Source organism: Myotis lucifugus, unplaced genomic scaffold, assembly GCF_000147115.1.
Source record: "Myotis lucifugus unplaced genomic scaffold, Myoluc2.0 scaffold_285, whole genome shotgun sequence".
Classification (NCBI taxonomy): domain Eukaryota; kingdom Metazoa; phylum Chordata; class Mammalia; order Chiroptera; family Vespertilionidae; genus Myotis; species Myotis lucifugus.
The window spans coordinates 1188467-1215564 of NW_005871333.1; the positions used below are offsets into that span (position 1 = coordinate 1188467).

The following is a 27098-nucleotide window of genomic DNA, read 5'->3' on the forward strand; positions in this document are numbered from 1 at the left end:
CCCGTTTTTCCTCGCCTTTATTTTTTCTTTTATTAAAGTGATAGAAACCCTGATAGAAACTGGCTCAAACTATCAGGCGAATTTTTTGGCTTACAGAATTTAAAGAAGAGTTGAGATAATGGTTGGTCCAGTGGCTGAAATAATGTCATTAAGGACCTAGTTTCTATTTCTTCTTGGCTCGGCCTCCCACTGTGTTGCCTTTGTTCTTAGTCTCCATATTCGCCCAGCAGCTCAAGCCCCTTCCCTTGTGAATAAGGAACATGCGGCTCTTTGGCCCCTGAGTGTTCTCTTCCACAAAAAGAAAGAGCGGGCGCGCATTGTACAGTGCGATTGAAACTTCGTGACCCATGCGCAGAAGTCGGTATTTTGTGGAAGAGTCACACTCAAGGGTCCAAAGAGCCGCATGTGGCTCGCGAGCCGCAGTTTGCCGACCACTGCGTTTAGGCAGTCAGAACCTAAGGAGCTTGAAGGGAAGTTTTTACCCCAAACCTATGCCTGAGAATGGGGAAGGGTGGTTTTCCCAAGGAATTCTGGGTGTGTGTTCCAGAGGAGGAAAATGGACATCAAACCATAGATGTACTACATGTGGGTTTAGGCCAAGACCATTATATGGACCTGGGGCTGGGAGGTAGAGTTTGTTTTTTTCTCATCTTTATTTTATTTTTCCCTGTCACCGCTTATTCCCCCCATACTCCCCTCCATCTCTACTCCCTCTTTTCCCCCTGCAATCACTGTTGTCCATGTCCATGAGTTCTTTCTTTCTTTCTTTTTGCTCAATCCCTCCACCCTCCCAGCCACTGCTTGCTGCCTGCTCTCTATCTATGAGTCTGTCTCTATCTTGCTTGCTAGTTCACTTTGTTCATTAGATTCCACATATGAATGAAATTATATGGTACTTGTCTTTCTCTGATTGGCTTATTTCACTTAGCATAATGTTCTCTAGATCCATCCATGCTGTCACAAAGGGTAAATTTTTCTTCTTTTATTACAGCCGAGTAGTAGTCAATTCTGTAAATGTACCATAGTTGTTTTTATCCACATATCTACTGATGGACACTTGGGCTGCTTCCAAATCTTGGCTATTGTAAATAACACTGCAATGAATGTAGAGGTGCATATATTCTTTTGAACTAATGTTTTGGGTTTCTTTGGATAAATTCCCAGAAGTGGAATCACTGGGTCATAAGGCAGTTCCATTTTTAATTTTTTGAGGTATCTCCATTCTGCTTTCCACAGTAGCTGCACCAATCAGCATTCCCACTAACAGTGCATGAAGGTTCCCTTTTCTCTATATCCTCGCCAACACTTGTTGTTTGTTGATTTATTGATGATTGCCATTCTGATAGCTGTGAGGTGATATCTCATTGTGGTTTTAACTAGAATTTCTCTGATGATTAGTAACATTGAGCATCTTTTCATATGTCTGTTGGCCATCTGTATGTCCTCTTTGGAGAAGTGTCTATTCAGGTCCTTTGCCCATTTTTAAATTGGATTGTTTATTTATTTATTTTTGGTGTTGAGTTTTATAAGTTCTTTATACAATTTGGATATTAACCCCTTATCAGATGTATCGGCAAATATGTTCTCCCATTCAGTAGGTTGTCTCTTCATTTTGTTGATAGTTTCCTATGCTGTACAAAAACTTTTTAGTTTGATATAGTCAATTTGTTCATTTTTTCTTCAGTTTCCTCTGCCCAAGGAGTGGGAGGTAGAGTTTTTATGGGGAGCGATAGGGATGCTGAGAGCTCTTACTACTCCAGAATTTTGTGTCTGTCCTTTCCTTTAGTTCAGCGGTTCTCAACCTGTGGGTCACGACCCCTTTGGCGGTCGAACGACCCTTTCACAGGGGTCGCCTAAGACCATCCTGCATATCAGATATTTACATTACGATTCATAACAGTAGCAACATTAAAGTTATGAAGTAGCGACGAAAATAATTTTATGGTTGGGTCACAACATGAGAAACTGTATTTAAAGGGCCAAAAGGTTGAGAACCACTGCTTTAGTTGATGGCCTACTTTGTGTGGCTTTTCTTTCTTGCTCTTGTAGCTGCATGTGGCTGGTATAACAGGAAGAGCTTGGGGTAGCTTCCTTTTCAGTTGGAGTTTCTTCTAATTATTTATACACAAATTGTGTTACTAAAACATTGGTGGCTTTAAGATCACTGGCCAGGAAGGCCCAAGACTGGCATATTGACTAAAAAGAAGGTCTAGCAAAGTTAAGGTAAGGAGAAGCTAAGTTAAGGTAAGGAGAAGCAGTTGTGCAGGGTGGCCCAGGGGCCAAGTCTAGCTAGGGAAATCATTTAGGGCAGGGATCAGAAACCAGGTGTCAGAGTAGTTTTAAATAGGTGTTTCTCTATTTAAAACTAACAACTTGGTTGGAGCTCTTGTTCTCTGTCTTGTTTCTGTGGGTCTCTTTTTTATTATGGTAGTTGAGAAGAAATGAGCATCTACCCTGAGATCTGGGCCTGACCGAGGCAGGAAGAAAGTTGTTCGTTTGATATAGGAGAATGGATAGGACTCTTTTGATGTGACACACCTATAGCTGAAAAACACTCTGCTGGTAGCAGAGATCACTAAATGAGAACTATCTTTCATCATATTTAAATAATTTGCTGCAAGCTTAAAAGTCTATAGGCAGAAATTGGGACTCTTAACCTTCTAAGTTTTAAAGACATTTTTTATGAAAAGTCAAGCCTGAACAAAGTGTTTGCTTTAACTAAACGATTGCAGTTAATATCTTGTAAAGAAACACAGAAGCACACATTAACTTAAAATAAGCTCACACTGTTGTTTCTTGTAGTACAGCCAGAAAAACCAGTAACAAGCTGTCTCCTTCAAAATCACATCCCTGGATAATATTCGAGCAACCTGGACAATTTAAATACATCCACAGGAAAAACAATTTGAATTAAATTAGAAATCATATTTGCTAATTTCTTTTTAAAAACATTTTTATTGATTTCAGAGAGGAAAGGAGAGGGAGAGAAAGATAGAAGCATCAATGATGAAAGAGAATTATTGATTGGCTGCCTCCTGCACACCCCACACTGGGGATCCAGCCCGAATCTGGGCAGGGGCCCTGACTGGGAATCGAACCCTGACCTCCTGGTTCATAGGTCAACGCTCAATCACTGAGCCACGCCAGCGGGCTACTAATTTCTTTTCTACCATTGCAACGTTGCTTTGTATTCTCAGAGGTTGAGTAGCATTGATTGAGAAGGTGTGTGGCATCAGTGATTCAGATAAATAGCAGCAACTGTTTTTGGAGCCACATCTAATCTGGAACCACAAGGGGGTAATTGTTGGGATCTTGGTAAATTCAATGCATGCTCAGCTTAAAGGAATTTAAGTTTCAGTTTCAATTTTTTAAAAGACACTTTGTTGTATAGGCAGAATTACCCTTTTAATGTATAGGGCTTTTATTTTGTTGTTGCTATTCTCACCTGAGGATATTTTTTCCATTGATTTTTAGAGAGAGTGGAAGGGAGAGAGAAGAGAGAGAAAGAGAAAGAAACATCGATGTGAGAGAGACACATCGATTGGTTGCCTCTTGCAGGACCAGATCAGGACCAGATATCAGGGTAGATTGCCATTTCTTTTTGAACCTGCAACCCAGGTACATGCCCTTGATTGGGAATCAAACCCTTCGGTGCATGGGCCAATACTTGATCTACTGAGCAACATTGGCCAGGGCTGTATAGGGGTTTTAAATAAAATTTTAGTCTACTCTGGCATTTTATCCAAAATAGTAATATTTTATTTTTTTCTGAGAAATAATAGGTATAAAATATAAGCATTTTAACCTCAAATAGATTTGATTTTTAAAAAAATAGTATCTTAAAGTTGTGTGGATAAAGATAACATTATACAGGAGAAATAGAGTGGATTTAGTTATTATTCAATTTAGCATTCTCCAAAGAGTTGAATAACACTATTGAATAATAACTCAATCCACCGTTTTCTTCTATATTCATGCTTAAATATTAGTGATTTTAGTGTTCCCAGTCTTAGTTATTTTATACACATTGTGGAAAAATACCATTTCTATTCTCCAAGAGGTTAGTTATACTGTTAAGAGAAGAAAGACTAGAAATGTTCTGTGGATCGCATTTCCTTTCTTCTCAGACTTGGTCCACTTGAGAGGTTTCCAAGATAGAGAGGTATCTGCTGTCTTTCTTCCTCCTCAATAAGCAAGGAAGGCTGGACCAAGAGGTGTGGTTTGAGGTTCCTTCCTTCCCCTGCTTCCTCCCACCTTGTTTCCTCCCATCTACTTACCCCTAATTCCAAAGAAAGAAGTGGAAGTTAGCACGCTGTGTGATCCTTGAGACCTATTTAAAGTGGCAGTTCAACATGACATGGAGCTAGCTGTGTGCTTTTCACTTTAAGAGGAACTGAAAGGTAATCTTACAGCCACTTCTGAAGATGGGATAATACAGTTTTTTGATTTTTTAAAATGGAGGCAAAGGCATAATTTGGAGATACTTTTGTATATTTTAGATTAAGAACAGACTGACATACCTCAATGTGGGGTTGGGGGGATAAGAAGAGATAAACCAAAGAATTTAAATACTTATATGCATAGCCCATGGACATGGGTAATAAGGTAGTGAAGACCTGGGGGTGGGTGGGTAGGGCCTAAGAAGGGGGGGGGAAGAGAAGGGGGAAGTTGGAGATATCTGTAATATCAATAATAAAAATATATTTTTTAAAAAGTATACCTCCTGTGGAAGAAATTAAATAAGTTAAGTGTACCAATTCCAATGATTCTGACACCAATTCCAATGATTCTGAAACCCTAGCGCAAAACTGGGATGATAGAGAAATTCTGGGGTGATGCCCCAGTAGGTCATCTTTTGGTAGGTATTTGAAGATTCCCCAGAACTCCTCTGTTAATTAGAAGTTTTGTTTACCTAGCAACTGTGGGTGAGGTTGCCTACTGAATGACATTTCAAAAAATTCAGATTTAAGGTTCCCTATTTTGCTTTATTTATGTTATGAGTCTGTCACTTCTATCATAAAATCACATGGAAAAGTGATTTTTTCAGCTACTGAGGTGTGTGTGTGTGTGTGTGTGTGTGTGTATGTGTGTGTATTTTAATTGATTTCAGAGAGAGGAAGGGAGAGGGAGAGAGAGATAGAAAAACATCAATGATGAGAGAGAATCATGGATTGGCTGCCTCTTGCACACCCTGGGATCAAGCTTGAAACCTGGGCATGTGCCCTGATCAGGAATTGTTCTGTGATCTCCTGGTTCATAGGTCAATGCTCAACCACTGAGCCACTCCGGCCAGACGGTATTTGTATAGTTTTCCCAAGACACTACCTTTATTCTTCTCAAGGATATGTAATTGTCATCTCTGTATTGATATAGAATCAGGATCACATTGCCATTAGTAACCAGTATCCTGGCAAGGCAATAATAAAGTCCTTTTAGAAAGATCCTAGGTTACAACAATTCTTTACAAAAATCCAGGGAAGTTGGCTGGTTGACAGGCAGCTCAGAACCTTGGAGAGCTCTAGAGAAAGCTGTGGCAGAACCACAGCCAGAAGCTTCCTTGGCTGCCCCAAACACACTAGGTTTTTTGAGGAGATGCCAGTTCCACTTTACTTATTGACAAGATATGTATGATTTAAGGAGACAAATCCCTTTACTCAAAACATGTACTGTGCATTTGTAGACTAATTTGGTGACTTGGGGCAAATGTTTTAAAAACTAGAGAAAATTTCAGCACATCTTAAAGGCCCTCCAGGCTATTTTATGATTCTGGATTCTTCTTAGCATAGCTTCTGATATCAAGGTGAAGATGGTCACAGATTGGAAGGAGAGAAGGAGCATAAGATTTCACTGAAGTATTCACTTTGTATTAGACATACATTTGTTCAAAAAAAATTTTTTTTTCAAATGACATCTTAGGTAAAACTTCAACAAAACCAAGATCCAGGCCAGACCAAACCAAACCAAAACAAAGAGTGGCAGAGGTGTTGTAGTTAAAGCAGGTTTAAGAGGTCTGGAGTGACTTCTACTCAGATTACTCCAGGCACCAACAGTAGCCACTGAACACAGGTCACAAAATACCACATTTCATCAGAGTACATTCAATTTACTTGTCAGACACAGTTCCTAAGTAGGTATACCTTTACTAGCTCATATTAATCCCAGAAATGACCTTTGATTGGTTGTCTCCTAAGTTATTGTTTTGGCTGTCAGAATTAGCTTTGAATTAGCTTTTGAGTTTCCCAGAATCCACTGAGTGTTCAAACATTGAAATTAACAAATTCAAACATCATTGCAACAGTAGGCTCTGCTTATAAAGATGAAGAAAATTATTAGAATATTTTTAAATAAAGCCCCTGAGGTCCTAGCTGGTTTGGCGTAATGGACAGAATATCGGCCCAAGGACTGAAGGGTCCTGGGTTCGATTTCCGTCAAGGGTGCATACCTAGGCTGCAGGCTCGATTCCCGGCCCTGGTTGGGGCATGTATGGGAAGCAACCAATAGATGTGTTTCTCTCACATTGATGTTTCTCTCTTTCTGTCTCTCCCTCTCCCTTCCATTCTCTCTAAAAATTAATGGAAAAATATCCTCGGGTGAGGATTAATAACAACAACAACAACAAAAAAGCCACTGAGGATTACAAAATGACCCTATTTAATTTTTTGCCCTACCAAAATTTATTTCTATGAGTACCCTACAAATTGTTGTGAAGCAGAATACAACTATAATGTTCTCTCCCCTTCCATGTACCCCATTTTAAAAAATAGTTGAATCTTCTCAAAAATAAAATCCCCAAACATTAACTATAAGTTAACTATAACTATAAAGGATATGCTATTTATACTTATTTTTATGCTATAGGGAGTGCTGTGATATATATATATTTATATGGAGGTGGGAGTAGATTTGCTCTGTGTAGTCCCAAAGTTAGTTTCTCCTAATCCAACTTTCCTCTCATCTACCCCCAAATTCATGTGATATTAACTGTATTTCAAGAAGTTAAGAAGGTGCTATATTTTAAGGAAATATGAAAAATGTTTAAGATGATTTCACTTAAATTATTTTAGATGACATATTAGAGGAGTTATACATATACAACTCTGCCCTAGAGTGTAAATTTCTATTAATACTTGGTCCTCTTACAAATATGACGAATAGCAAATTGACTTTTGTTATCTTTTGTATTCTTCAGATGAAGTGACATTTAAAAAATTCATGCTATAAAAAAAATCCATGCTGTCTAGTTACAGTTCTGTTAGAAGTGTAAAATGCCAGTGGTCATTTCCTAAGATTTCCATTCAGAGGACTGTAACACAAAAGAGTTTTGGTTGAGAAAAACATAATAAATTCCTACAACTGTGACCATTACATTCTAGCATATTGCATTAGCTTTCTGGAAATGTTCTGTGAAGCTTGGAATTTAAGAAACAGTGAGTTCAAGGTTACTTGAAGCATATTTACTTAGGGTTAAATGATGCAAGATTTGTTCTCCAGAAGGCTGTGGAATTGGCTAACATTTTGTTGATCTGAAGACACAATTGAAGCCTGACTTCATAAAATATGTAAATGGCAAGTGGAATTTCTTAAACTTGGAGACTGAGAAACAGTTTGAAATGAAGTATCTGAAGTATGCTATTCTATTTTTAAAAATTTATATTTTCCATTATGAAAGTATGTGCCTATATATGTGCACATATATACTTATACATATGTATGTATAAACATATACTTGGAAATTTTGGAAAAAAGAGAAAATATAGAAGGGAAAAACCTCTTCTAAATAACTCTCAATCATAGACATCCATTGTTAACATTTCTTCTAGTAATTTTTGTATGCATAGATGATTTATGCTGTGGAGGGTTGGGAAGGGATGGGGATAATCAAAGATCATACAGTTGCTTTTTTTTATCTGCCTTCATTTAATATTTTAACAAAAGTACTTTCTACACTATTACACAGTATTTGTAAACATATTGGCTCCATATTATTTTTTTAAGTGACTTAATAGTTTTTCCAACTATTTCTTATCAGGCATTTAGGTTATTTGGATTTCATTATAAATGACTGTTTGTATATATTTTGTCCGTGAGCCCCCCTTATTTTTGTTGTTTTCTTAGAGTTCTAGAAATAGGATTTCTACGGGATATTGAGAATGATTTTTGAAAAAAGGATTCTTCAAAAGAAACACCTATATATATAAAAGCCTAAGCTACCGTTATGAAGGAACGACCGGAACAACTGGTTGCTATGACGTGCACTGACCACCAGGGGTCAGACACTCAATGCAGGAGCTGCCCTCAGTCCGCAGGCCCCGATCGCCGATGGGACCTGCCAGCCAACCTCCGGGTCTTTCCCCCAAGCCGGCAGGCCCCCATTGCTTGATTGGGGCTGGGCCCCAGGGCTGGGACGCGAAACTGGGGGTGGGTGGCAGAAGATGCGGCCCTTTTCCCAGGGGGGCCGAGGGCTGGCTCCCTCCGTGGGGCGGCGGCCAACCTCCAGGGTCCCTTCCCTCCGTCCTGCAGGCCCCAGTTGGCCCGCCCACAACCCGCTGTGGTGGCGGTTAGCTCCTCCCCCTGGCCAGCAGGTCCCGATTGCCTGAGATATAATTGACATTATATTAGTTTAGGATGTACACATTTTTTTTAAAAAAATTGTATTGAATTTATTTGGTTTCATATGTACATTTCTATAATACATCATCTGTGCATGGATCCAAAGTCAAGTCTCCTTCCCTTCCACCCTCTCCTACCTCCCCCACCCCTTTCCCTCTTGTAATCCCTGGAGGATGTACACATTTTGATTTAATATATGTATATATTGGGAAATTATTACCATATAATTTTTAGTAATATTTCTAATTTATTTCTGTACTTTATCCTTTAATTAATTGAAAACTCTTATATAAGCTTTAATTAAAAAAATTTTTTTTATTGATTTCAGAGAGGAAGGGAGAGGGATCAATGATGAGAGAGAATCATTGATCAGCTGCCTCCACACTGGGGATCAAGCCTGCAACCCAGGCATGTGCACTGACTGGGAATCGAACTGTGACCTCCTGGTTCATAGGTTGATGCTCAACCACTGAGCAACACTGGTCGGGCTATAAGCTTTCATTTTTTAGAAGAACTTATTTACCCTGTAGAAGATTTCCCCTCCAGTATTAGGCAGTGATGGTTCTAGAACTCATTTGTTAAGTTGCTTATTTTCCTTCTTCATCACCCCATAGATATGAACCTAGCACATGTTTCCCAACATTTTCATTTATTGGTGTCCTTGAACATGAATTTGCTTCAGCATGGCTGAGAAGCCATGTTTTGAATAAGTGAGACATGAATTGGGGTGAGCTAGGCGTCTGAGAACATTATCCCTCTCCATGTTGCTGACAATAAGGAAGCTCAAAAAGGAGTTGAGAATTGGTTGGGCTTTTTAAAGTTCGTGGGGTTATTAATTAGGGGATATAAAATGTGTGGTGGAGTGTATTTAAGAGAGAGAAATGTGGGAAGGTTGGGGGTCGCATGAAGAGGAGCATCCCTCAGGTCAGGCATCCTGGACAGGAAAGCCAAAGTGGGAGTCAGAATGATCACGAGACGTGAGATAGGTCGTAACTGCACAGAGGCTGGTGCCAATTCTTTGTTTAGAAAATGATACTTCAGTAAACTGAATGGGGGGAGGGTTGGCAGGTCTACATTCTACATTGTCAGTTGTCATGTAGACAACTCTCAGCAGTTATTCTACCTCAGGTTAAGCAGTCTTTAAAAAGAATTGGCATAACACCTTCCCTGAACTGCTTCATAGGTGTTCAGTGAGACTGGATAAGGTTTCATAAGAGTAGTTAATTCTTTTGTTTTTGTCTATTTTATCACTTTCTCTCTTTTTTTTTTGTTGATCCTTAACTTGTGGATATTTTTCTATATATATATACCTGGAACCCTTCAGTCTGTAGGCCAATGCTATATCCACTGAGCCAAACTGGCCAGGGCTATCACTTTCTCTTAATGTATTTTTCATTACTCATTATTGAAATCTCTTTTCTATTCTCTTTTCTTTGTTAATATATTATGAACCCTATGCCTACTTCACAGCCATTCTCATTTCAAATTTCTTCTTTCATGCAGTACCAAAAAGTACAGTAAGAGCTTTGTGAATAGAGAAATAGTTATTTTTCTGTTTTTCACACTTAATTTATGCTCCTGCTCCCTTTTCCTGAAGAAGCTTTGGGCATTTTTCTCTCTCTCCTACTCAAGATAGTGAAAGCTCTAATATACTGCATTGCTAGACCTGTTTTTAAAATGTGTTCTAGGCTTAGGAAGTGACCAAAATCTAGTATATCTTCTGTGGTCTCTTCTTCTAGGCAAAGTGGTTCAAACCACAAATGACCTAATAAGTAAAAGTAGTTATGTAGCAGCAATAGTAGAGGACATTTGATCTTACTGAGCAGATCTGTATCTCCCTTGATGAGGATGTTTTTCAGCTAAGTCAGTTCCCAGGGAAGTGTGCATTTAATGGCCAAAGAGGTCAGATGCATTTTCATGTATTGGGAGATTGTATTTTAATGGAAAGGGACTGGCTGGCCTGTCTTTACTATGCATTTAACAATTAGGTTGAATCAATTGAAATGAATTCAAATTGGTAAGAGATGTTTGCCAGCTTATATGCTTTCATATATATATATTTTTTGGTATGTGTGTATAGATTATAGCCTTTAACTTGCAAAGAGCTAAAGAGAAATGATTGAATTACAAAAGCTTTTTTTTTTTTTTTTTTAATGAAGCAACTAAAGCTTTTTGTTTCTCTACTGGAACAAGGACTTAAAAGGAATACTTAACCAAGAAATGGAATGTTGTGTATTCTATTTATTAATGTTTGATTGATCTCTGAAGAAAATGCATCCCAAACTACATAATGATCATTTTGTTTTATACTATGTTGTTATTATCCTATTTATATTTTGAGGAGCTCAAAAGTGAGGACAGGACTTTGTACTCTATCAAATTACTTCATAGCAAGAGGCCTCTTTCAATCACTGTATGATGCTGAAGCTCTAAGTTTTTCTCTGTTCATCAAGTCTTAATTTAGATATCCCTTTAAACCTATCTTTCCTATAAATAAAAGAACATTTCATGATTTTCTCATTGCCATTTAGTCCCTATAAATCCATACACTCTGTAGAGCAGAGTAATTATTACCCCTTTAAAGGATGCATTTCTTTAACTTTTGTCTTCTTTTGATGGAAGACTTTTCTGGTGAGATTGGTCAATGATATTAATGAATGTGATTTTTTGATATTGTGTAAATGAAACATGTCAACATTTGGAAGATCTGCATAACTCAGTGAATCAGTATTATCTAAATAACAATGCATGATGGTACAAAATCATACAAGAGTAAAATCCATTTAAAGTCTACATGAAATAAGTCAGACAGAGAAAGACAAATATAACATAATTTCACTTATATGTGGAATCTATCTAAAATACAAAATAAACTCAGAAACACAGAGAACAAACTGATGGTTGCAGATGGGGGATGGGTGGAAAAAAATGAAGAGATTAAGAAGTACAAATTGCCAGCTATAAAAACAGTCATGGGAATGTAAAATACAGCACAGGGAATATATATTCAATAATCTATACTAATAAAAGGGTAATATGCTAATTAGACCGGGTCAACTGGCCATCTTCTGGATGTCTGACTTCCTTCCAGACAAAGCCATGGTGGTGGGGGCTGAGGCAGAGAGGGCAGTTGGGGGTGAGATCAGGCCAGCAGGGGAGGGCAGTTGGGGGCGATCAGGCAGGTAGAGAGGTTAGGGGTGATCAGGCCGACAGGCAGAGGCAGTTAGGGGCGATCAGGCAGGCAGGCATGTGAGCGGTTAGGAGCCAGCGGTCCCAGATTGCGAGAGGGATGTCCGATTGGAGAGGGTGAAGGCTGGGCTGAGGGAACCCCCTCCTCCGTGCACGAATTTCGTGCACCGGGCCACTAGTATAGTAATATTATGTATGGTGTCAGATAGGTACTAGACTTGTCGGGTTGATCGCTTTGGAAGTTATGTAAATGTCTAATCACTATGTTGTACGATTGAAACTAATACAATATTGTATGTCAACTGTAATTGATAAATTTTAAAAGTGCAGGATAGACAAATGGAATTTAATGTAAGAACATGAAATGTTTATTAATATACCTTCAGATTTCACATTGCAGCTAACCTTTAAGAAACTACCACTGTTGAGTTTTGGTGCAGTATCAAAGAAGAATATCCAGAATTATTTGAAAGGCCATTAAAAATACTCCTCTCTTTCAATGTACTGTTAGGTGAGGCTGGATTTTCTTTATATACTTCAGCCAAAACAACATATTGCAACATTGAGTTTTGTAAAAGCATATAGGGAAGTCCAGCTTTTTAAAAAGCCAGACATAGAGATTTGCAAGAATATAAAACAATGTCATGTTTCTCACTATTTTTTCAGGAAATATAGTTATCTCATTAAAATTTTTTTATATTAACATGTAGGATTGTTATTTAGAAATGAATTAATAATTAAGTTTTTAATTTCTCAGTTTTCATTTTACTATAGTAAATTTAATTATATAATTCATATATTCAGAAGCTAGGACCCTGAATACTTTTTAAGACTGTCAAAGGTACCTGAGACAAAACTGTGTAAGAACATCTGGTGTAGTGCTTAAAGAGGAACGTGGAGTCAAATTGCTTGTCAGAAACCCAGCTTTATTGTTTGATAGCTTTGTGACCTTGGATAAGATATTGAACTACTTTTTGCCTCACTTTCTTCATCTATAAAATGATATAATAATATATGGAGGCGTGGCAGGTGTTCTTCCATGCTGCTACCAAGGAAAATGTCAGTTCGTTTTCTCTAATCCCCCAGCCCCAGCTTTGAAATTCATGCCTTCAGACTATAGGACCCACCAATCCTTCCTTGTTGTTGTTATCTATATAGACCTTCATTGAAGATTTTAGCACATGGCTTGTTGTTACTCTGCATTATTACCCTTGCCATGGTTTCAGGTGATTTAATGTTTATATAAATAACCCTTTCAACACCCTGGCCTCTCAGTCAGTCCCTGACTTCCTTTCCTTCAGTGATCTTGTCCTCCTCTCTACCTTAGCCAGGCACACTCTTAGCCAGACCTTGTTAATACCAGTTACAGATCACCTCCATCATCTCAGTTTCAAAGTCCCATTTTTTGACCACACCTCCTGTCTTTCCAATTCATTCTTTTTAGTATCTCAACTCCAACAATTTTTTCAGCTCACCAGGGCTATAGGTCCTACCACTTTTTCACTAACTCTCACTTCCATTATGAACTTACTTGGCTTTTTCCTGACTTAAAGTGCATGGTTCATAATTACAATAATTGTTTTGCAAACTTTCTAAGATCTCTTGTCCCTCTTTCTGTCTATTGTACTTGTCTGGCAAAATCTCAGCCTTTGTTAAATTTAAATTCCTCCCATTCCACATTGCACCCAGACAGTGGAATTTATGCTAATTGGTCTCACTTAATAATCATACCTCCAACCTCAGTGGAGCTTTTAGCGCTATGTGGAATTCCTCTTAATTTCCTCAGTCCATTTATTTTTCTGAATGACTCTTCTAAATGACTATTTCACACTTCTCAAACTTCTAATATTCACTCCTTCTTTCTCACTCTCAGCTGATGACCTTCCTTCCTGCTTCAGGAGATAATATCAGCTTTCCGGAGAGAACCGCCACCAGCTCCTCTCACCACATGGAAGGGCCTGCCTGCATTTCCACTCATCTAGTTTGACTTTTCTCCTTTTCCTTTGGATGGATTCTCTGCTTATTGCCAAGGTCAACACTCTATGAGATCCCAGGGTTAGCTGCCTATTCACTATATTCTCTCCTGGGATTCTGCTTCCCCACCTTGCATCATCACGTTTACCCCCTCTCCACACCAACATTCCATTAGGCTACAAATATCTGAGCAAAACTTTCCCTTGAGCTCCACACCCCCTCTAGTTACCAGATTGCATTGTCGGTGTAGCTGTTCGCTGTTGCATTCTGCCCATTCTCTCTTAAACCCTCGGCAATCAAGCTCTACTTCAGCAAGTAGCACTTGTTGAGGACAGGATTGACCTGAGTGTCGCTAGAACCAGCAGTCAGTTCTCAGGTCTCAACTTACTTATCAACATCATTTGACCCAGTCTGATTGCTTCTTTCTCCTTGAAGTACTTCCTTCATTAGGCTTCTGGGACGCATGCTCTATTTTTCTGAGTAGCATTTATCACCATCTGACATATTTCCTTGTTTGTTTGTTGTTTATTTTGGCCACTAAAATGTAAGCTCCTTGAGAGCAAGGGTTTGGCTTGTTCTCATCTCTGCCAAGAGCAGTGGCACATACATAATAGGCACTTGGTAAATAGTTGTTGAATGAATGAAAGTGAGCTTAAAAATAGTATATACTTATCAGTTCTTCTCTCATTTCTAGCCCCTTTCCTGGTCAAAAGCTCTCAAAGCCATTTTCTTCCTCTTTTTTCTCTGAATCTTGCATTTGCTAATTGTATTTTCCCTCATCTCTACTCCATTCCTTTTCAGGCTGAGCCATCAGCATTATGCTTATATTTCTGTGGGGCTCTAGTGTTTACCAGAACATTTATTTATATCTGGTATCACAGATGGTCTGTGGATCTGAGTTGATACCATTAGCATATAATGCTGAATTTAGGTGCAGATTAAAAAAATAAAATTATAAATGAGTAAGAAACAAATTAAGTCTTCCAGAGCTAAAATTATAGTCTTCTAGGATATTTAGGTTTATTGTTTATTACTACTCTGCTTTACACTTTACTGTTTCTGGCTACTCATGATGGAATTTCTCTTGATTTTCTGCGAGGGTTTTTAGAAGGCAGGAGAAATCGCCAAGCTGAAAAGAATTTTCTAACTTCAGCTCTGAGTTTATCACTAAGAGGAGTATGCTCCTCTTAGCATTTCGTCATTCTTTCCCTCTATATCGATGTGCTACTGTATGCTGGATTTGTATGAGAATTCATTTTTAACTGGCCTTTTATTTATGGCTTCTACAGAACCTTGCCTCCTGGAATCCCTCAAATCCCGAATGTCTCTTACTTGTGGTGAAGGAACTTGTGCAACAATATCACCAATTTCAATGCAGCCGTCTCCGTGAGAGCTCCCGCCTCATGTTCGAATACCAGACATTGCTGGAAGAGCCCCAGTATGGAGAGAACATGGAAATTTATGCTGGGAAAAAAAATAACTGGGTAAGGTTTTTGGAAATGGGGAAAAAATGCACTTTATCTGTAATAAAATAAAATAATCAATTCAGATATCTATATATATATAAAAGCCAAGAGACCAGAATGACCAGAACAACTGGTCGCTATGACGCACACTGTGGCCGGCCAACCAGCCCAATGGGGGTGGGGCCAGCCAGCCAACCTCCTGCGGCCCCTCCCCTGGCTGGCCCCAATTGGCCCTGATTGGGGCGTGCCGGCTGGACCCCACCCATACACGAATTCATGCACCGGGCCTCTAGTCTAGTTATAATAAGCCCTAGCCATTTCCTTAGATAGACATGGTTCAGGTTGCCTACATATGTTCTTATAATTTAGAGTTTAAAGGGACCTTGATGTTTATCTGGTTCATTGTGTTTCTCAGAGTTATCACCTGGGAAATTTGTAAAATTTGGAGTTTCACATCCCCAGCCCCAAGTATTCAGAAACCAGGTTTTGATGCAGGTGGTTCATAGGCCACATTTTGAGACACTGGCAAGTTTCCCTTTCTTTTTTATTTTTTAACATCTTTATTGTTGAAAGTATTACATATATTTCCTTTTCCCCCCTCCATTTACCTCTTCCAGGCCACGCCTCCCCTGGCCTTCACAACCCTATTGTCTGTGTCCAGACCTCTTTTAGTATCCCAGTCGGATATGTGAGGTTAACTCTGGAGGTAGCTAGTTTATATGGAGCCTTTTATAATTTCTTTTTATAGTTTCTTTAAGTTATATGATCCTTTCTTTAAAAAAATATTTTTATTGATTTCAGAGAGAGGAAGGGAGAGGGAGAGAGAGATAGAAACATCAGTGATGAGAGAGAATCATCGATTGGTTGCCTCCTGCACGCCCCCTACTGGGGAATCAAGCTCGAAACCCAGGCATATGCCCTGACCAGGAATTGAACCATGACCTCCTGGTTCATGGATGAACACTTAACCACTGAACCACACTGGCAAGGCTTGTATAATCCTTTTGAAATGCAAGTCGGATCATATCACTCCTCAGCCTAGAACTTTCATATACCTCTCTTGGACGCTCATGGTAAAAGCTTTCATATACCTCTCTTGGACGCTCATGGTAAAAGCCAGTGGCATAAAATGCTCTACATGATTTCTATCACCACCATCCTTTATTCTTCACTAATTCCCTCACTTCATCTCCTACCTTCCTATCTAAAAATATTCAGCTCTAGCCACACCTTTGCTGTGCTGCAGACACACCAGGTGTGCTTGTGCTGTAGGCTTTGTATATAGTGTTCCTGTCGTATGGTGTAGTTCCCCTAACTACTTGCATGCCTAATGCCCTTCCTTATAGTTTTTACTCATTTGTCATAGTCTCAGCCATGCCTGTGTTAACACACATGGTTTTCTTAAACAACTTTTTTGAGGTATAGTTTGCATATCATAAATTCACCTGTGTTAAGTGTATAATGCAATGATTTTTAACACATTTGCTGAGTTGAGCAACCACAAACACAATCCCGTTTTTTAATGATTTCATCACCCAGTAAGGTTCCTCATGCCATTTACAGTTAATTCTATCCCTATCTCCAGACCTGGGTAACCACTAAACTAGTTTCTGCTATGTAGATGTTCTTTCCTGAGCATTCATGTAATGGAATCATATAATATGTGGTCTTTTTAACTGGCTTCTTTCTCTTAATACATTTGCGGTTCATCCATGTTGTAGCATGTCTTAGCACTTCATTTCTTTTTGTGGTTGACTAATACTCCATTGGATAGACATACCACATTTTGTTTATCCATCCACCAACGATGGACATTTGGGTTTCCATGTTTTAACTGTTAAGAATAATGCTGTAAACATTCGCTTGCAAGTCTTTGTAACACCTCTTTTTAAAAGGATAATTCGCATCCCTCCACCTGTACCCTGCTCTACGTTTTTTGCATCTCTTTTTTAACATACCATATGATTAATTTATTGTATTAGTTATATGTTGCTGCATTAGATAATTATTCTAGAAATTAGTGGTTTAAAACATTTATTTTTATTTTTTGCATGTTAGTATTTTATTATTTCTTATTTTTAAATTTATTTTTATTGTTCAAAGTATTACAGATGTCCCCTTTTTCCCACCAGTGAACCCCCCTTTCTCCCACGCCTTCACTGCACTATTGTCTGTGTTCATGGGTTATGCATATATGCATATAAATTCTTTGGTTAATCTCTGCCCGCCCCTCCCCTTCCCTCTGAGATAAAACAACATAGATTATTATAGTTTTTATTTGTCAATAGTCTATGTAGTCTCTCTGCTTAGAGTCTCTCACAAGCTGCACTCAAGGTATTGGCCAGGGCTGCAGTCATCTCAAGACTCACCTGGAGATGAATCCATTCTCAGCTCATTCATAAGGCTGTGAGTACCTTTCAGTTCACTGCTGGCTGTTGGCTGGAGGCTGCCCTCAGCTCCTTGCCTCTTCACAGGACCTCTCGCCATGGCAGCTCATATCATGGTGGCTGGCTTCATCAGAGCAGTCAATCAGGAGAGCGAGAGTGTGGGCAAGACAGAGTCACATTCTTTCTAACCTAATCTCAGAAGAGACATCTCATCATCTTTACTGTATTCTGTTTGTTAAGTCCAGTCTACACACAGGGAGGAATGACATAAGAGTGCGACTACCAGGGACTATTGGAAGCCACCTAGAAGCAGCCTACACACTTACTTATGTCTATTGCTTGTCTATCCCTTACACTGGGATATAAATTCCATGGAGGCAGGGATCTTTGTTCTCTTCGTCCTATATCAAAAACACCCAGAACAGTGTCTGCCACATTGTTTACTCTCTGTCAACATTAGTTGAATAAGTACATTAATAAACTCTCTAGTCTAGTTAAGCACAGATCTCTAGTCTAGTTAAGCACAGAATAAGTTTAACTTCCCTTCTCTGTGCTAATTCTTTTAGGTTTCACTTAGGCTTCCTTTACTTACGTTAAATATGCCTCCTCTGTCTTATTCTTCAGCTTTTTCTTAAAAGGACATAGTTTCCAAGGTCTTATACATAATTAATGCCTTTGAACTAGTAGGATTAAAATTTATTCTTGTTACAAATCATCTTGTTTATTCAGTTCAAGGTTTTTTTGTTTTTTTAAAAATATATTTTGTTTATTTTATTGTGGTAAAAGATATATAAAATTAAATTTATCCTCTTAACTATTTATATCAAAACTGTAAGTTTGTACCTCTTAATTGCTTTCATCTTTTTGCCCAGTCCTCCCCTCTCCAACCCTCTGGCAGCTATCAGTTCTCTGCTATGAGTCTATTTGTTCTCTTTTCATTTGTTTAGTTTTTTAGATTCCACATATAAGTGAAATGATAGAGTATTTGTCTTTCTCTGACTTATTTTACTTAGCATAAGTAAGTCCACATTCTGGATCAATCCATATTGTCACAAATGGCAAGATTTTATTCATTTTCATGGCTGAATAATATTCCTCTGTGTGTGTGTGTGTGTGTGTGTGTGTGTGTGTGTATACATACATACATAACTACTCCTCTATCTATTCATCTATCAGTGGATACCTAGTTGGCTTCCATATCTTGGTTACTGTAAATAATGCTGCATTGAATATAGGGGTGCATATATCTTTTTGAATTCATGTTTCACTTTCTTTGGCTAAGCACCTAGTAGTGGAATTTCTAGTTCCTTTGTCTTTTGTTATAACCTTTGTTTTAAAGTTTGTTTTGCCTATAAGTATTGCTATCCCAGCTTTTAAAAAAATTTTCATTTTCATGAAATATCTTTTTCTATCCATTTACTTTCAGTCAGTGTGTGTCTTTTGTTCTGAAATGGGTCTCATGTGGGTAGAATATGTAATGGTCTTTTTTGTTGTTTTTAATCTATTCAGCCATCCTATCTATGTCTTTTGAATGGAGCACTTAGTCCGTTTACATCTAAAGTATTTGTTGAGCCCAGCTGGCGTGGCTTAGTGGTTGATGTCGATTTATGAACCAGGACATCACGGTTCAATTCCCGGTAAGGGTACATGTCCAGGTTGCAAGCTCAGTCCCCAGTGGAGGGGCATGCAGGAGGCAGACAATCAATGATTCTCTCTCATCATTGATGTTTCTATCTCTCCCACTCCCTTCCTCTCTGAAATCAATAAAAATATTAAAAAAGTGTTTATTGATAGGCATGTACTTATTGCTATTTTTATTGTTTTCATACTAGTTTTATGAATGTTTGGTCTAGTACTTTTTCCATATGTTTGCCTTTACTAGTGAGAGTTTTTCTTTCATATATTTTCTTATTTCTAGTTTGGCCTTTTTTTTTTCCACTTAAAGAATTTCCTTTAACATTTCTTTTTAAAATAAATATATTTTTATTGACTTAAGAAAGGAAGGGAGAGGGATAGAGAGATAGAAACATTGATGAGAGAGGACATAGGTCGACGCTCAACCACTGAGCCACACCAGCTGGGCATAACATTTCTTGTAATGCTGATATAGTGGTGACGAACTTTAGCTTTTGCTTGTCTGGGCAATTCTTTTTTTTTGCAGATTATTTTATTTTATTTTATTTTATTGCTTAAAGTATTACAAAGAGTAGTACATATGTTTCCTTTTTTCCCCATTGACCTCCCCCTGGCCTCCCCTACCCCCCCAGTATCTTGCGTCCATTGGTTATTCTTATATTTGTCTGGGAAATTCTTGATCTCCTTCAGTTCTGAATGATAACCTTGCCAGATAGAGTATTCTTGATTATAGGCATTTTCCCTTTCATCATGTTGACTGTATCATTTCTATTTTACTCATAATATTTGCAGTGCCTTTATAGGTCCTGACACATTTTAGGCTCTTAACCTATAGCAATGAATGGATGAATACATCTTGAGCCTTAGGTTGAGCTCTGACTCTATTATTCTCTCAATTATTATAGGGAAGTTTTTTGACTATTCTAAGCCTCAATTTTCTCATTTCTAACATAGGTATAAATGAATTAGATCTACTGAACAGGGTTTGGGGAATAATTAAACAGTATTAGAACTTAGAACAATCTTAGAACACCATGTTGTAAAGTATGAGATGTTCTAATTAGCCTAACTTTGGCTTTCCTTTTTACATGCAGTAGATAATTATGCATTTGCCAGGGAACAACCTGCAGACTTAGCCTATTGGTTGTCAGAGTCCATTGGAAGAATCACCCTTACCAGGCTGTCACCCAGCTAAAATTATAGCCACTCTTGAGTATTTCTTAGCTTTTAGCTATCTAAGTGGTAAGAGCAGTTAATTTCAGATGAAAGCCTGTTGACAGGGAACAGTCTCTAAGAAAGTAAAATTTCCCTTTACAGAGCAACCTGGGTTTGGAATCCAGTCTGCATAAGATGCCTACCTGTCACTTCCAAAACGGGGAGAGAACTATGACACAGCTGCTATTACCAGAAGAAAAGCTTAGACCTAATACATTGCCCAAACTCAGTGTTGTTAGTTTGTTACTTGCCAATGTACTATAACTTGAAAGAAGGAAGGATGCACGTATTTATTGCTAATGCTGGGGAAATTGCCATTAAGGCAGTTGGCAGAATGGCTGACATTTTAACAGTCATAGGTCAGATAATTTTCTACATCTATCCAAGAGAGGATTTGACCAAGGATTGAAAAAAAAATCAAATTATTCTGTTCACTTGGCTGCATCTAAATGTCTCATTTTCAGCTTACAGGAAAGATTGCTATGGAAGCAGTCTTTGACATTACCACAGAGTGACCATAAATTGCTTGAATAACTTGGAACTTCAAATATAAAAACACGGGAAAAGTCATTGTTGGAGATAGAACTCAGAAAGGATTTCTGACTTACGTTTTGCTCCTCATATCATGTTTATAGCTCAACTTTTATAGTAAGATATGCTTTAAATCACTATTTACTCAATTTTGCAGAGGAAGATTAGCTTACAGCTCACAAGGAAAATCAGGGTAAAACTGAAAACGGAATTCTTGCCTAGTTTCTGATGTTTCCAATGCTATTAGAAACAAGTGCTGTTTTATTTAGTCTCTCAACGGCAAAATAAAGAATGTATAGTAGGCTTGAAAGTTGGAGATAATAAAGTACTCTTTATGGTTTCTATTAGATCAAATTCTCTTCACAGCATTAAGATTCATTTATTATGAATTTAGTTGTATAAATTAGTCTGTTGCCAATAAACATACATTTATACTAGTTCTAGGATCAACATTTTGAGAAGGGATAATGTAGGGATCATCTGAGCATTTTTCAAAAAAATATATTTTTATTGATTTTTGAGAGGAAGGGAGAAGGAGGGAGAGATGGAAATATCAATGATGAGAGAGAATCATTGATTGGCTGCCTCCGGCACATCCCGCATTGGGGATTGAGCCTGCAACCCAGGCATGTACCCTGACCGGAATCAAACCATCACCTCCTGGTTCATAGGACGACACTCTACCACTGAGCCACGCCGGCCAGGCTCATCTGAGCATTTTTAAAAGAATGTTGGTCTGAAATAGCTGGTAGAATAAAAATATATTGTACAAACTAAAAAAGGGCAAAAGAGCTAAAGTTCTGTGCATGTACTAAAATAACTAGCAGTTCAAATGAGTCCAAGTGCTAAATATGCAATTATTTTCCTGATTACCTTATATGTACAAGAGTTCTTTTAATTTTTTAAATCCCACATTTCACTCCTTTTGTTATTTAAAAATATAAGACCCATTGAGTCTAAGAAATTCAAAGTTTTGAGATTGCCATTTTAACTTACAGATTGACATTTTAGACTAGTGGTTAGAAATGGCTACTTATAAATTGGTAGGTTGTTTGACCCTAAAATTTGAAAATGAATAAAAAATGAATGGAGTCTGACTTACTATTGTCTGTCCAACCAACCTCTTCTAATTCCTTGGTACTTTTTAAAAACCGGTGTCAACCTCCACAGGAATGACTTAACAAATGTTCCACATACATGTAGTAGCCATTTTGGTGTTCACTGATTTTATGAATGATTGTTGCACATCCCACAGGGGTTTGAAAATAGCTCACCTACGGAGAAGGGAGTTTCTGGGTGACCTCAGATCAGTATCAGTGCTTGTTCACTCCAGTAACACTGACCCAACTCCCCTCCCCTCTGACAGCTGTGAGTTTGTTCTCTGTATCTCTGAGTCTGTTTCTATTCTGTTAGTTTGTTTATTTTCATTAGATAAGGAAGACTTTTCTGTTTGTGTTCCAGTATCCCTCACCAAACTCCCATTGGGCTAGGTGCCCCTCTTATAAGCTCCTATTTAACTCTGTACCTCTGTACTTTTTTTATGTTGCCCCTATACTTACTCCTTTTAAAGTATGACCTCTCATACTTAAAAACAGACTCTCTTAGGTCCAAAGAATCACATTTAACAGGATATGTTAGTTCTAGAGTTCTAGGAGCTTATGTTAGTTCTAAAAGCTTAACATAGCACCAAAACCACACCTTTTAGTAATCTTGGACCATAACAGAAGGTAAGAGTTTTATTAGGATCTTTCAGAGACCTCCTTCCACTCACTATGATGAGTTGTTTATACATCCTCAAGTGGTTCTTAACTATCCTCTCAGATGTTGGGTTTTGAGTAGAGTGAATGTATTGATGTTTTATACTGAGTGCAGCTCTCAGCTCTCAGGTGTAGTCCTCATTCTCACCTTTGGATTCCTGGTGGCACAGTGCCTGCTGTGACTCTATCTGGCTGCCTCAGCTTTGATTCTGTTCATTCATTTCTCTCATTCTGCCTTTTCTGTCTCAGGGTTAGGCTTGTGGTAAGGAAGAAGTGCTCTGTCCTTAGCCAGAGTTGATGTAAATTAAAAGATGTTGTAAGCAGTAAAACAAACAGCGAACAACTATGCAGATGGTGGTCATCATTGTGATCTTTTTGAGCTCAAGGTTTATATTTCTGTTTGAATTTTTAAGGCTTTAGGTTAGAGTTTTAAAATTAGGGCCAAGACTTTGGAGCCAGTTGCTAGGGTGTTTGTAGAAAAGAATGCTGCATGTTGTGGATCAAATGTAAGAAGTGTGCATGTGTGCCCTAACCGGTTTGGCTCAGCGGATAGAGCGTCGGCCTGTGGACTCAGGGGTCCCAGGTTCGATTCCAGTCAAGGGCATGTACCTTGCTTGCGGGCACATCTCCCGTGGGGAGTGTGCAGGAGGCAGCTGATCGATGATTGATGTTTCTGGCTCTCTATCCCTCTCCCTTCCTCTCTGTGAAAAATCAATAAAATATATATTTTTTTAAAAAAGTGTGCATGTGTACTGTGTGTGCTCATCCACTCATCCATTAAAAACCTGTAAGTGTGTACTGTGTTTAAAGATATGTTTTGGGGAGTTTGAGGTGTTTGTTTTCATAAGGGAGGAAGGGAGTGGAGATATTGGGAGCTCTATAGTAGTCACAATATGAAAAGCTAGAAATAAACTCTTTAGAGTGGTTCTAGATTATCTCTGAAGTTCTTTGTCCAGACAACATGTAACAGTGAAACCCAACATGTCAAAATCCCAAGCTGAGCTGCAGGCTTGCATCAAGAGAGGCTGGAAGACCCAGAATCCCACCAGCTCAGCACCCATCTTTGTTGCTTTTGCAAGATTTCCCTTGGAACCCCCTAGGTGTCTGTACAACCCAATTGGAAAACCCCTCCTCTAGACTATGACAAAGATTTTAAAAAATATGATTCCTTAGCCCGGCTGGTGTGGTTCAGTGGTTGAGCGGCGACTCATGAAGCAGGACCTCACGGTTTCATTCCTGGTCAGGGCACGTGCCTGGGTTGTGGGCTCGATTTCCAGTAGGAGACATGCAGGAAACAGGCGATTCATGATTCTTTCTCATCACTGATGGTTTTTTCTCTCCCTCCCTTTCCCTTCCTCTCTCTGAAATCAATAAAAACATATAAAAAATGTGATTCCTTAGCCTTTCCCATCATAAAAATTGAATTTTTTTCTCTAATATGAATTTTCTCTTTTAAAAAATAGAAAGTATTATTGATAGCTTAGTTAAATGTTCTAAATTGCCAAACCTCTGTATATCTTTCCTATGAAGACTGGTTTACAGATAGAATCACTGAAAAATATTAGTTGATGATAATGTTAACAGATTTTCAGGGAATTAAATCTTATTTGGCGTATCCACTGATGAATTGCTTTATATGGGTAGAAGTTTGACCTTGTGTGCACTTCTAGACAAATTATGAAGGCTGATGATATATGTCCTGAGCCTGTGGGTCATAAATTCAGGGAGGGGCAAAAGTAGGTTTATGATTGTGAGAGCGTGAAACACAGAGCTTATTCTTATATTATTATGTATTTATTAATTATTATATTATTCATTATTATTAATCTTTTGCCCACCCCTGTATTAGTGAAGTGGTCTGAATGCTTCAGTAAAAGCAAAGGAATCAAAGGGGCAGGTCTGTCTCTATTGTTCGTGTTTTTAAGAAACCATACATTAAGGTATTCTTTTTTTACTTAAAAATAAACAAAGGTAATACTACTGCATTATAATTTTATTGCATTTATAAAACATTTTAAAAGTTTTAATTGTACTTTTTAGTAACTAATAATTTAATACTTTTTTTGATCTTCCCCTACTTTTTCATCCTTTTTTTTTTTTGTCTGTTTGTTTCATGTTGTTTTACCCAAACTGAAGATGCCTGTATTTTGAACAGGTTGAACTTGTGATTTTGGCTGTAATTGTCATGTCACAACCTATTTTTTGATTTTTAATCTTATTTTTATACTTTTTCTTTCTACAGACTGGTGAATTTTCAGCTCGTTTCCTTTTGAAGTTGCCGGTGGATTTCAGTAATATTCCCACATACCTTCTCAAGGTAAAAATATATAGTTGTCAATATGAGACCATAAATGAATTTTTTAAGTAATTATATTACTCTGAATATGTATGTGATTGGTTTACCAGCATTCGTTTGGATGATTAATTCTATTAAAATACTAGAGGCCTGGTGCACGAATTTGTGCATGGGTGAGGTCTGGCCGGCCCGCCACAATGGGGGCCCATTGGGCTGGGCTGGCAGGGGGGAAGGGCTACGGGCAGTTGGCCAGCTGGCCATGCCCTCGATTGGGGTGTTGGGGACCAATCAGGGGCCAGATCAGGTCAGTTGGCTGCTGCAGTGCGCGTCATAGCCACCGGTCATTCTGGTTGTTCTGATTGTTCCACTGTTCAGGTAACTGGGCTTTTATATATATAGATTAATTGCATTAGATCCATTAAGTTCCTTTGTTACCTAAAAGCTAAAAGGGTAGCCCTAAAAGTAATTTTGAAATGATGTTTAATTATAAGATAAAATTAGTATAAGTAAATTAAACTTTGGAAAAAACACCCGTTTATAGTCAATAACCTTCTTGGCATGAAAGATCTGTTAAAAATTGTCTAATATGCATTCTATCTTTAAGTCAGATTGCATACTAACTATGCCTTGCTAAAGGGCATTTTATTTTCCATACTTATGTTAGCAGTTGATCTCAGGCACCTCATAGTTGGCCCGACCTGAAGAGAACGAGAATCGAATTAGGCCAGTGTACATGGCATTTTTTATTTTTATTTTTTTAAATATTTAATATATTTTTATTAGTTTCAGAGAGGAAGGGAGAGGGAGATAGAGACATCAATGATGAGAGCGAATCACTGCTGCCTCCCGCACACCCCCTACTGGGGATTAAGCCCGCAACCTGGTCATGTGCCCTGACCGGGAATCAAACTGTGACCTCCTGGTTCATAGGTCGATGCTCAACCATTGAGCCACACTGGCTAGGCCATGCCATTCTTTAAAATGAATGCAGGCAAGCTGTGGTTTGGGGAGGGATCTGCAGATGCTTTGCAGAGAAAGATAGAATGCAAGTGGCTAGGCTGTGGTTAGGGTGAAAGAAGCTAAATGGACCAGGGAGAAAGTTCTGAACTGGAAGCCTAAGACAAAGGCCTAGGTTCATCGCTAGATGCGGGTTTTGGTTGTGACTGCCCTCAGTTCCATATTTCAACCTGGGGCTATATAGCTTTAGTCTAATGTAAGAAAAATATCTACCTTCCTAATTTGATGTTGTTCAAAGAGTTAGCAGTGTTTATAACAGTTTGAAGAGAAAACAGAATCCTGTACAAGTTTTCCTGCATATTGTAGTGAGTAAATAATACTAGATATTAATCTTAATAATGATTGGAAGTGTGGTCTTGTGGAATATAAATTATAGGCAATAGAAAAGATTAAGGAACACTTTTTTAATTTTCATGTTTCATTAAGTAAAACATTGGATTTTTGTGCTTCATTACACTTTCATTTTTAGTTTCTATTAGACTAGCTTTCTACTCTGTATCCAGGAGTTGTGAAGTCCAAGTGAGAATGGAAGTGAGCAATTTACATTAGTTTCTCCTCACTCCTGTTGTAGAAAATATATATATTAGAGCTGTCATTATTAAGCATAACTAATTCGGTTTCAGCATTTACTGTGCTCCATTAGAGTAGCAAGCAGTTTCCTTGGAAACTCTTAGATCACAGACTCATTGACCTCCATATATTCCAGTTAAAACTCTATTTCAGACTATTTAAAACCAGATGCAGTAATATATGAAAGTACCTTATTTATATAATCACTTTACTCCATAATTTACAATTACAGTATCTTTGGTTTGATTTTTGGGGCCTTATCAGTTTGATTGGTTGTCTTGTTTATTTGAACTTGATGTTGCCTCTGCTCCTGTTCTTGAAGGTCAAAGGAAAAAAAATGTTCCTTGAATCATAATCTGTCTTAAATTTTCTTTTCAAAATCAAATTTTCCCATTTTCTTTTCCAAGACTTCTAAATTTATATTATGATGCCCTTACTTTTTTTTTGCTAG

The 27098-nt window shown here is 38.1% G+C and overlaps 1 protein-coding gene across 2 annotated transcripts in view; it reads left to right on the plus strand.

Annotated features, from left to right (window-relative positions):
• BABAM2 (BRISC and BRCA1 A complex member 2) overlaps positions 1-27098 on the plus strand; it is a 333554-nt gene that overhangs the window by 83405 nt on the left and 223051 nt on the right. Inside the window, exons 5-6 of one of the 2 annotated variants that reach the window (XM_006099849.3) lie at positions 15063-15257; positions 25007-25081. In XM_006099849.3, coding sequence (XP_006099911.1) covers positions 15063-15257; positions 25007-25081 — 270 coding nt within the window. The remainder of the gene's footprint in view (positions 1-15062; positions 15258-25006; positions 25082-27098) is intronic. The other variant, XM_023763459.1, reaches the window with a different exon arrangement.